The sequence below is a fragment of the Leiobunum rupestre genome, chromosome 1 (genome assembly GCF_980474605.1).
Source record: "Leiobunum rupestre chromosome 1, qqLeiRupe1.1.hap1, whole genome shotgun sequence".
NCBI classification, from domain to species: Eukaryota; Metazoa; Arthropoda; class Arachnida; order Opiliones; family Sclerosomatidae; genus Leiobunum; species Leiobunum rupestre.
In genome coordinates, this window is record NC_143384.1 from 70,494,263 (window position 1) to 70,506,752 (window position 12,490).

The 12,490-nt window shown below is 37.8% G+C and overlaps 1 protein-coding gene across 4 annotated transcripts in view; it reads left to right on the top strand.

Moving 5' to 3' along the window:
* Positions 1-12,490, top strand: part of LOC149966224 (septin-9-like) — a 31,177-nt gene that overhangs the window by 17,712 nt on the left and 975 nt on the right. Inside the window, exons 3-8 of one of the 4 annotated variants that reach the window (XM_090181032.1) lie at positions 1,879-2,034; positions 6,975-7,148; positions 7,811-7,948; positions 9,094-9,175; positions 9,244-9,381; positions 11,785-12,147. In XM_090181032.1, coding sequence (XP_090037158.1) covers positions 1,879-2,034; positions 6,975-7,148; positions 7,811-7,948; positions 9,094-9,175; positions 9,244-9,381; positions 11,785-12,147 — 1,051 coding nt within the window. Of the gene's footprint in view, positions 1-1,878; positions 2,035-5,138; positions 5,427-5,490; positions 5,591-6,974; positions 7,149-7,810; positions 7,949-9,093; positions 9,176-9,243; positions 9,382-11,784; positions 12,148-12,490 lie in introns of those variants that run through there. The other 3 variants (XM_090181050.1, XM_090181042.1, XM_090181057.1) reach the window with 3 other exon arrangements.

Consider the following 12,490-nt stretch of genomic DNA (forward strand, 5'->3'; position numbering starts at 1 on the left):
ATTTCAACCATAGATATAGGAAACGTATATAAAGGTCTAGATAAAATATTTCAAAGGGAGTGAATACGGAGGTGACAGCTAGCAGAAACGCGTAATTTCTGCAGGTTATCCTTATAAGGCGCTATCTATCGGTAAGAAAGCTCTTGCTATCGTCGCGAGAGCCATTGTCTCCTGCTTAAAAATTATACTAAAAGTCACCAACAGATGGTGTCTAGAGACTACGGCCTGCGGAAAGGTCAAGCACTTTATTTATCTAGACCTTTATATACATTTTTATATCTATGATTTCAACCATGAATATCGAATTGCATTAGGTAGTCTAGGCTTAGCTATTATGACGTTGGTCATGTGCAGCCGTACAAATATTGTATTGAAGGGAAACGTTTTTAAACTTGACTAACTTTCAGTGCCAAGGCTGAGCACGAAATTTAGTTTCTAAAATTTTAATACACATCTTTTTTGATTGAACGAAAATTGGTAAGAATATTAATAATTAATTCCTTTATTTATAATTACCAAGTAATTTGGTTAGAGTACAGGTATTTATCTAAGAATCACGAGTAATTTTCTTGTGGATCGAGTTAATGACAAACACTGTCTCCTGATTGGTTTAAGCGATTAATTATGTAAAACTAAAAAGGCAACGTCCATCTTAGCCCCAGATTATAGATAGGGTAATGATTTAGTTCGATATCGTGGTTGAAAATGGGGAAAGGAAGTTTGGCTTATTGTGAGATACGCGTTTCTAATTACTCTATGGCGGAGCGTCCCAACCTCCTATAAGTTGAATAACTCTGCAACTATATCTAGAATAAATACGCGAGACCCCTTGCGCCATCTATAAGCGGGGAATAGCATTTCAACCGAGGTAGAGACTCGATTGAAATAAAAGACACAATTCAGGGTTTGCCACAATATTCTCAGACTCAAATTCCTTGACTATTCTCTGTTTTCCCTGACCATTTAATTTTTTTCGGACTGTTTACGGCCAAAATTACAGTTTTTAACTTTTACATTAATCAGAAGTTAATAAATTTAATCAACTTATATTTCAGTACAAAAGTTATTTCAACGTTGAAAAACCTTTCAAGGATCTAAATAGTAACAGAATTTCCCATAGATCTAGAGAAAAATTACCTTTAAAAAAGTGTCAAGATAAAACTGAATTCCCTGACTTTTTACAAATTCATAAAACTCCCTGACTTCTTAGGGACATTTTTAAATTCCCCGACTTTTCTATGACGTGTGGCAACGCTGCACTTTCCAAAATGCGTCTTTATTTTCTTAAATAAAAGACACACTTTCCAAAATGTAAATAGCCACTATTTGTAAAAGTCAAAAGACCCTGAAGCATGAAATAGTTCTCGGCTTTAAAAGAAGGGAAATGGGTGTAACCTGATAAAAATCATGAACTGGGCCTGTTTCTAAACAACAAAAGAGAAGGCATTGGCGTGCATCTATATCTTGACTCGTACACAAAACAGCGCAAAAATGATTCGTGCTTTGAAAAGAAAGTGCTATTTCCCCGGACGAACCCGCCATTCTTTGATCTAACCCGAGGCGACGACATTTCCATAATAAAACCATGATAAAACGTTAAGCCTTTGCCCGTCGAATAACCTGGCTGATAATTTTCTCTAGCAGACGCGTTTTTTTAACGCGTCTTTTTGCGCGCGCGGGATCGCGTGGAATTTCGTTCCTATTTGCAAAGGGCTAATAACCCCCCAAGGCCTAGCTCCTTTTTCTTTTAATATTTATTTTTTTTGCCGACTTTTCTGTGGCATTCCTATTTGAAGATCCCCCCCGCGGAGGGGGCTAGGAGATGCGATTCGTTTTGACAACTTGCTGAAGCGAGTAATACCCTCTTCTTTTCGACAGTTTTGGCCGAAACCTTTCGGACAGCCGATCCGGCCGGGAAAGGGTTGGTGGATTGCAAAAGCGTGGTCAATTTGGTTCGAAGGACTCTGGGCACTTCGCTGACTCATGGTGAAAAGGAGAGAATTATCGGTAAAGCTGAACTCCTCTCGAAAAGAGGTAAGGGAAACCTTATTTAAAAATTTCGTGTTTTGGTTTAATTTTAAGGTGTATTTTCAATAGGTATTTCTATAAAATAAAACCATAAAAATTAGAAGTATAAAATGTTTTTATCTTCGTCACGAGCGCAAGTTATTTAAGTGGTTTACTTGCGCGCGAGTTTTGCACGCGGGTTTCAAATTCCGAAGGGTCTCGCGACGGCAGCGCGTGCTCTCTACGGTAGAGACTCTACCTGCAAGAGTTTCAGATTAGTGACGTAGACAAAACATTGTCACATGACCTCCCGTATTTTATAGAAACCCCTATTTAAAGAGAGAATTTTCTAAAACGTAAAATCTTCTGCTAATATAAACTTACAAATTTACGGTGGATCAAAAAAAATTACATTTCTGCCACCAGGTTTAACGGTAGCTAGCGGGTGATTGGCGCTGGTTACGTTAAAGGCAAGGCTAGCAGACGATTTTTCTTTTAACGTATCTTTTAAACCTGGTGGTAAAAATGTCACGCTACCATAAATACTTTTATACTCTTTTTTTAAAGGTCATACTTCTGGTTTTTTTTGTTTTGGTAGAGTATTATCATAAGCCTATAAATATTTTCCACAAGTGTCAGTTTGATTACTATGAGTGGCGTAGAATAGAAGTTTCAATACAACATCTTCAATGAAATCGCCAAGAAGTAAAATTTCCAAGACCCAGGACCTAAATGTTACTGTTTATATAGTGCATGTTGAAATAATGGAAACTTTTCACCTGTACGGTATGCAACAAGTGTTTCCTTTTAACTAATTAGCTTTTTTTGACATATTAAGGCTTAGCAAAAACACGACGTTCTGTTTACAGTTGAAAAGTTTCCATTATTTTAACAAGCAGCAACTTGTAGGTCCTGGCTCTCGGAAATATTACTTCTTGGCGATTTCCTTGAATATGTTTTATTTAAACGCCTATTGCCGTTAGAGCCAAAACAATAAGCGCTTCCAGTTAGACACTTAAAAATGCCTGCTTTACGACTCAGCGAACTACCTACAAACGATCACTATGGCAACTAGGCAAATAAGAGTACATATTAGGCCTAATGACTTAATCTGAAGTCCACCACAAAATTCAAATGGCTCCCAATAAAAGTGTAACTGGGGAGCTGAGTGACTGACACCGTTAAAATTGTCATAAACTTGTCGTATTATGTAACTACGGGTGATGCAACTTCACATGTAGTGAGAGGAAAATTTAAATGTCTTCGTGCATAACGAGTCTTAAATCGAATGTGTGAAAATTATCTGCTCATTCGAAATTATCTCGGTGCTGAAGGTTTCCAATGCCAAAGTCGTCTGCTATTTTCTCATAAATGTAGTTAACAGATATTAAACCAGATGGCGCAATTTTTTCCTAAACCTAGTCTTTTAATTTAAATATTTCCATTGTGGGTTTCGTCGAAGCAATGATTTCTTACTTATTACCGAAGATTCCCCCGATTTTGAAAGATTTCTTGATTTTATACGATATTAAGCGTTTCTTAAGATTAAGAAATCGAGTAATAACTTTTTTAAATGTACAAATGATTTTTCCAATAGCTGGCAAAATCCTCAATCCGGTATATTATGATAGGCCAATAGTGTATTTTTCTGGACAAACCTTGAAGGCAGTATGAACTAAACCGAAATATCACCTGGTAACACGCGTTATACGAATTTGTTTTTAAAGTAACTAGCTCCCACTAGCTAGAGTCTAGCGCCGCCGATCCAACGCCGCCGAGTCATTTACTCTTCAGCGCGCCGCCGACGATTAATTTTGATCGCGTCACCGATTTTTTTTAAAAGATTTTCTAAGGAACTTTATTTTTTATTTTTTAAACATTTTGGAGTTTTTTCCCCCCAAAAAATGTAACGCTGCTATGCTCTACCGCTAGCGCCAGGCAGAATTGTCAAATTATAAAATCCTTCATAAATATGGAAATTCATACATAGTCTTTGTTGCGAGTGGTTGGGCACAGGCAAGGGCGAGATGTTATCAGTGGGAGAAAATTACAGGGAGTGCAGTAATTTTCCAAAGCTACCAAGTCTCCCTCTTTCACGGGGCAGGGGAAGACAAAAATTGAGATATGATTTACTGTTTTTGGTGGTCAGTTGCGGGAAACATGGCGCCATCTATCGTAAGAGGTTGAAGAACGTAAAATTATGCAGAGGGGGAATGAATTGGGAAAGCAACCTGTAGCTAAATTAACTCTACCGAACTTTTCCCCTCCACCCTGTGCTTGCTTTGCCCTTAAAGTTCACTCTCAAGGAGAGTACCCGAGGTGTTTATTGCCGATTTTTTCAAAGTCGGGCGTAATGTAGACCTTTATGAGATATGAAATTTCCCAAAAGAAGACGTTGCACTACCCATTCGATTTGTCATGGCAACCGAAAATGTTTTTGACCACTTAAAACAAAAATATCTCCTTTGAAAAAGCATGGGATTTTCTCGGTTTCACCTGCAAAATTTTTTGAAAAATTTTAAAATCACGAAATGGGTCGAAATGGGTAATTTGGACCACATTTAGGTAAATTTCATCAAGTTTGGGTAAATTGGAATATTTTTTAGGTAAAATTATAACAACCTTTGGGTAAAATAAGGAAAAAAAATCTTATTTTTGTTTTAAGTGGTCAAAATCATTTTCGGTTGCCATGGCAAATCGAATGGGTAGTGCAACGTCTCCTTTTGGGAAATTTGATACGTCATATAAGTTTACATTACGCCCGACTTTGAACTAAATCGGCAATAAACACCTCGGGTACTCTCCTTGTTAGAGGTATTATGTTACTTATGGTGATATATATAAATTTTTTAAGATAAATTCTTATATCTCTATCTAGAGCCTAGGCTTAATTTATACCATCCAACTATTCTCGAATCTCGAGTGGGTGGTCTATGCATTAAATCTCAAAGCATTTTTCCCATCTATGAATTTTGATATGTTTTTTTTTTCAAATTGAAACGCGGCATACTTCGTTGGTATCAGTTAATTAAAAATATCGTGTATGAGTAGAGGGGATTGTTAGGTTTTTTTTATTAAAAAAAAATATATTTTCCCGACAACGTCAGTTCGCCTTTATTTTTTTTCTCATGTAGGCGTTTTTGACAGTTCAAAGTTTGTTATCTGTCTCGTTGCAATGGACCCTCTGAAGAGATTTCGAAATTTGAGCGATTCGTGTTCAGTATGCTTCGATATTTAGCCAGCGTTATTTGTTGAGTCACTCCGAAATTGTCGAACGTAAGTTTTGTCATCTCCCGAGCTACCTGTACTTTATGTTGCGTTGTATCTCGCGACGTGTTCTGTATTTCAATCGTTGACGTAGTATTTACGTGTACTTTTCCGGTCATATTGTGATAATGGCAACGTAGCGACGTACCAAGGTTAGTAAGGCACTATAATAGAGGTCTATAAACTCCCTTTTTCGATACCGACTACATTGTTTTCAAAAAGTTTACTTTCGGGCTGCAAGAGAACTCGCGACGCGAAAGAAAAAGTGTAGACGAAACTAATTTCGCTTATCGCTATGGATGACGTCACTGAAAATGTAAGTGTACGTGTTTTGACCACCCCCTGTGTTTATAGCAGTGCTGACGTCGCAAATAATAGCCAGTAACAATAGATGTTTCTATAAAATACGGGAGGTCATGTGACAATGTCTTGTCAAGTTGTCTACGTCACTTAGCTGTAGCTCTTGCAGTCGCGAGACCTTTCGGAATCTGAAACCCGCGTGCAAAACTGGCATGCAAGTAAAGCACCTAAATAACTTGCGCTGGTGACGCAGATAAAAACATTTTATGCAAACTTCTAATTTTTATTGTATTATTTTATTAAAACACCTATTGTTTTCATTGTTTATACGGCTCTATTGGCTACGCACCGTCATTATCTAATCTTAGGTGTACGGTTTGATGTTTTGATAGGATGTTAGTGGTATCATAAGTAACATAATTTTATTTAAATAAGAAAAGTATTTAAATGCTTTTTTTTAGAATTTAAATATATGGCGATTTCTATGTATTAACTTATCAGTTAACATAGAGCCACCTAGCGGCCAATGCATGAACTTCACTTATGTTGTATTTTCGTCTGTGCGCTTTGTTTTAAAGTGGAAAAGCGTCTGCTTCGCAGGTAAAAATCCGGCAGTGAATAACGTTTTCCATTTGACTGCTCTAGAGCGCTCTAGATCGCTCTGATCAATATTTTGTGTTCCATTTACGTGTTCGAATATGCTTCGAGATCGGAGCAAAGTTTTGCGTGTTCGTTTTAGATTTTTTCGCAAAATGGCCGACCAGGACGCGAAAATACTAGCAGACGAAAAACCAAAATATGATAATGGGATGTTCCATTTGCGGTTTTACTCTAGTCGATTTTGGCGAGATCTATGACGTCAAAGACAGATTCGGAGCGAAACTCGAGCAATCAAATGGAAAACGCTATAAGTTAAGCTCTCAGGTTATCCGCTGGGTGGCTGGATCTTCGTCTGCTGTCTTGGATTAAAAAGAGAAAATAATCTGCTTAACAAACCAAAATTAAGAAATTCAGTGAAATTTTTGAGACTTTAGTAAAATTCGCCATAAGCCTTTTCAAAGTTTAATTTCTTTGAAAGGATGTTATTTCTACGATTTTATCACTAGAAAATTTTTATTAAAATAATTAATAAACAATAGTCTAAAGTAACTTCGTTTTTATTTCGGTCATATCATATTTTGATAAAAGTTGGTTGGCGGAAGTACACCCACTTCCGGAAAACCGCGTTAGCCAATCAGATATAATCCCTACGCAACGTTTTTCTCTTGAAAAGTATATATTTTTTGTCACAAATATGAGCCAGAGCGATTGGCAGTGTAGTGACGAAGATGATTGTAATAAATAGGCTTATGGTTTTCTGCGGTAATACGTATTACATTCAAGTTTATTTGTTCGTTTAGGTTATTTAACCATTCAGGATTTCTTAGCTGTAATGGCCGACACGCTGGCCGAAACTACCCACTGGGGTAACTTAAAAACGGAAGTAAATGGCTACGTGGGAATTGATACTCTTCAGGAACAAATTAGGAAGAAAGTCCTCAAACGTGGCTTCGAGTTCAACGTTATTGTCGTTGGTTAGTACTTGGCGTATACAGGGCGTTTCAAAAGGTTATGCAAAAATGTGAAGGAGTTGTAGGGGGTGAGTTGAGAAGTATGCCTGTTTTTTTCCCATTTCCCTACGATGAGTTAAAAGAGCGCCAGAGTTTCAAAGTGTGGGATACAGGCCCCTGGAAGTAGGCTGCAACAAGCGCAAAACCAAGCAGTAGGGACTTTAAATACTGTTCAAAGGCCGACTACATATTTATTCGGTTTACTCTTTTTCTCACTGGTAGTTGGCTGCTTGCATAGCATATGTGTCTTACAGCGAGCCAGCTTCCAGTGAAAGACAGAATAAACCGAATAACTATGTAGTCGGCCTAAGTTTACTTTTTTACGCTGGTTACCTCGATTTGTTTACAAAGTCTTTTTACCTACCACACGAACCCAAACCTTAATGTTCGAGTTTCCCTGCTGCTTGGTTTTGCGCTTGTTGCAGCCTACTTCCAAGGGCTAGTAGGCCACACTTTGAGGCTCTCTTTTAACTCATCGTAGGAAAATGGGGGGAAAAACAGGCATACTTCTCAACTCGACCCCTACAACTCCTTAAAATTTTTGTATAACCTTTTGAAACACCCTGTATTTAAAAATGTTTGTTTTCCATCGTGTTTGTGAATTTTTCATATTTTTCTATCAACAGGTCGAAGTGGTCTGGGCAAGTCAACTCTGATAAACACTCTTTTCAAGGCGAACGTGAGCCGCAAAACTTGTACTAAAAAGGTGCAGGAGGAACCAGAAATTATTCCCAAAACAACCGAAGTTAAATCCGTTAGTCATGGTAGGCCCAAATCTCTTTAAGTGAAAAAAAACCCAAACATTTGCATTTTCAGTTACCGTGGAGGCATCTAGCGATCTACACGTAGCTTATTTGTCGTTTTAAAAATAGTGTCAGCTTAGTAGATGAAAACTCCGAATAGCTGATAGGCGCTTCAATAAATTCCGCTCTTTCCTCCCCTTCGCGCATGCGCGAGTCACTAAATAAAATAGTCGCAGGTTAATGTTAGTTTAATTTGTGAGCCTAAAGTTAATTTTTTTCTTCAGGTGGCGCTTGCGAAATTGTAGGAGCCCTTCTAAATGTATATTGAAATATTAAGCAGCGCGCGCTTTCAAACATAACGCTTTAACAAATAGTATGTCCTAGCTCTGTATTACTACTCCTAGGCAAATCGCTGAACATTTTTTCATTTAAGCGTCTATTTCCGACCCCAAACTACCCTCACACCCCTTTTGGTCGCCAATGAAACCTAGATAGGTAGAGGCTAAAGCAGACGCTATTAGTTTTTCCTCATCGCCATTCGTAAATTTGACTTAATAAATAATGATATTTGTATTTAAAATAAAATGTTTACATCGTTTGCTTATATTTTGATAATTTTATTCTAGTAAAAAACGTTCTTATGACTTTTTAATTTTTCTTTAGCAGACACTAGATCATAGGCCACCTAGACTCTTTTCAGTCGCGATTCGCGAATAGACCCTTCAAGGAAATTGCCAAGAAGTAATATTACAGAGACCCAGGACCCGAAAGTTACTGTTTATATAGTGCTTGTTTAAAGAATGGAAACTTTTCACTTGTACGGTATGCAAAAAGGGTTTCTTTTTAACCAGGTACCTTTTTTGATGTATTAAGGACTTGCAGGGCCTGGCTCTCGGAATATTACTTCTTGGCAATTACCTTTATGTTTTATTGAAGTGCCTATTAGATCTTTGATAACAAAGATTTTAACTCAGTCGCTCTCGCGTAATTAGTAATTTTGGTGTGGTCCGGCTACACTGCAAAACTTTATAAATCTCAACACGATTTTTTAAGTTGGCCGTGATCTCACAAAAACGCCGCCAAATATAGTTTTTTTTTGCGTCGTTTTCCGTGATCGTCCAGTTTTTGTTTGATAATTACTTACAATTAGAATTTTAAATTTTTAGTTATTGAAGAGAAAGGTGTGCGTTTAAGGTTAACCGTAACTGATACTCCTGGATTTGGTGATCAAATAAATAATGAAAACTGGTATGTTTGGAATTTCAATAATTGCTTTATATAAAAGTTTAACGAACTAAGGGCTTAATTATTTTCAGTTGGTTACCTATTATTGAATATATTCAAGACCAGTATGAAAGATATTTAAGCGAGGAACAAAGCGTGACCAGGAAGAAGCATATTCCCGACACAAGAGTGCATTGTTGTATTTATTTCATTCCTCCAACTGGACACTCGTAAGTTTTCAAAGGGTGATTTTACGAATTATTTTTTGTGACTAAATAGTATAAAGCGGTTGACTGTATTTGATAATTCTTGATTTATTATTCTTGTCATGGCAATGGTAATACTAAAACATTCTCTGGTGTATTATTTGTTTACAAGTAAGCCTTCTATAAATTAAAGGGAGCTCCATACTTACATTATATCGGGTAATATCAGACAGCTGCCTCCAGGTTTGTCAGCAGCTAAGGTTAACTGGCGCTTGATATTTTAAACATGTCGGCATAATTGGATTACAGCCTCGCGTCTCACAAGGAGAGTACCTGAGGTGTTTATTGCCGATTTTGTTCAAAGTCGGGCGCATAGGTCAACGCCAAGAGCTGGGCTCGAGCTCACCTCACTGAATTCGTATATGAGCTCACGGTTGGTCTCGGGCTCACCTTGGTCTCACCAATTATTGGCTGGGTCTCTGGCTCAAGCTGGCGATCTAAATTTCCCCGCCGATGTGAGGTCTCAAGCTCAGTAGATTTAAAACCTACAAACCGTCTCGAGCTCAGACTCACTGTAGTTATAAATATACGGCAGTCTCGGGCTCGCGCTCACTATATTTACAAATCACCGGGTGGTCTCGGGCTCCGGCTCACCTCAGATATGAAAACTCCCAAAATAAGTCTCGAGCTCGGGCTAAAGTTTTATGTCGAGCTCTTAGTACGTTAATTTTTAATCCGGGCTCGGGCTCGAGCTCCAAGTAATGTGAATCATGAAATGGGTTCAAACTCCAGCTCGAGCTCTAAGTAATTCGTATTTTAACAGGCTGGGCTCAAGCTCGGGCTCACTAGTTACAATATGCAATCCCCATTACCTCAGCTCGGGCTCGGCTTTAACGTGAAAACTTATCGTTCTCGGCTCAGGCTCACAATATTTATTTAAAATACCTAAGCTCTGACTCTATTGAGCTCTTCCTCACCCTGTGAGCCCGAGCCCGTTGACCTATGGTCAGGCGTAATGTAGACCTATATGAGGAAATTTCCAAAAGGGAACGTTGCACTACCCTCTCGATTTGATCACTTTAAACAAAAATAAGATTTTTCCTTATTTTACCCGAAAATTGTTACAAATTACCCAAACTTGGAAGAAATTTACCTAAATGTGGTCCAAATTACCCATTTCATGATTTTCATTTTTTTTTTAAATTTTCGTAGAAAATCCCATGCTTTTTTAATGGAGATTTTCGGTTGCCTTGGTAAATCCAAAGATAATCCGGTAAATCTAATGGGTAGTGCAACGTCTCTTTTTGGGAAATTTCACATCTCATATAGGTCTACATTACGCCCGACGTCGAACAAAATCAGCAATAAACACCTGGGTTACACCAAGAACGTATATATGTATAAGAACGTTGAACGATCAAATTGGCGCCTGGTGCCATGACTTAATCGGTTACAGAATAACTCCGCCCAAAGAACCGCGTGCGGCGCGCGCTAAAGGTTAAAACCCGTTCTAGTTCGAGCGCGCGCCGCACGCGGATTTTAGGGCGTAGTTATTCTGAAACCGATTAAATCATGGCCCAAGCGATGCCTTTTGTTCAACGTTCTTATACATATATACGTTCTTGGTTACACTACTTGTCAGTGTTTTGTTTTAAATTTCTGTATGCAATAAAAACGCAGTGGTGCAAAACGTTTTTGGCGGAAATAAAATTCGTGGCGTTATTAATTTCCACGAAATATAAAGTGAAGTAGGTTTCGCGACGGCGTTTTCTTTTAAAACGAAAGTAATTTTTTTTTAAATAAGTTATGTGGGGCTGTAATGCACTTCACCCAAAATCTCTTACAGGGCATGTTAGAAATTGAGTTTTTTTTAATAAAACACCCATTAAGCACCCTAGTTTTACATTTGGAAAAATAGCACTTATATTAAATGGACTTTAAAGGGAGATCTGTCGAAGTTCATTTAATTTCCACGAAATATAAAGTTTGGTAAATTGAAGCTAGTGAAGTAGGTTTCGCGACGGCGTTTGCTTTAAAACGAAAGTAATTTTTTTTAAATAAGTTATGTGGGGCTGTAATGCACTTCACCCAAAATCTCTTACAGGGCATGTTAGAAATTGAGTTTTTTTTAATAAAACACCCATTAAGCACCCTAGTTTTACATTTGTAAAAATAGCACTTATATTAAAGGAAGATCTGTCGAAGTCCATTTAAAATACTTCATTATGTCGCCGTTCGTTGCATTTACAAAGTTACTATGATGACGTTTCAGTTACGTTTTTTGAACAGACTTCCGACCCTCACACCTACCTTGAAAGTCCCTTTAAGTATTTCTAAACAACCTTTTTTAATCATTTTGAATTTTAACATTGTTTTATTTAATTTAAAATTTTAATATAATTGAAATAATGCTACTCTTTTTCTTAGACTGACACCTTTGGACATTGAATTTATGCGCCGCTTGCATAAGTGTGTGAACATCGTTCCTGTAATCGCTAAAGCTGATACGTTAACTATCGAAGAAAGAGCCGCATTTAAAGCTAGGATTAAAGAAGATCTGTTGACAAAAGGCATTTGCATTTATCCTATGCGAGAGGTTGAGGAGGACCACGAAGAGGCTGTCGTTAACAATAAGATGCGAGATTTGTTGCCTTTCGCTGTTGTTGGCAGCGACAAACAATATCAAGTTAATGGGAAAACTATTTATGGGAGAAAAACGCATTGGGGTCTGGTTGAAGTTGAAAATAGGACTCACTGTGAGTTTCCTGATTTGAGAGATATGCTAATAAGGTAAATATCTAGCTGACCTATGTCATAAGTAACATAATAATATTAAGTATGACACTGAATTATTTCGGGGAGTGATTGCTTAATCGGAAGATTCAACTCGTCACACTCTATTCTGTTCATTGGTAAAATTACTTCCTCGTTAGTTTTATAGCGAAATAAAACGCGTTTAGGTCACAAATTTGATACTAACTTTCCTTTGAAATGAATGAAAGGAGTGGGCTGGCGGAGTGGTTAGCACTTTCGCCTCGCAGCAAGAGTAGCCGGGTTCAATCCCAGCTTGTGGCACTGGATGAAAGCTTGGAACCACTCCTTCTGCGTTGAGTTTGCAAGTTCGGTTTCCCAT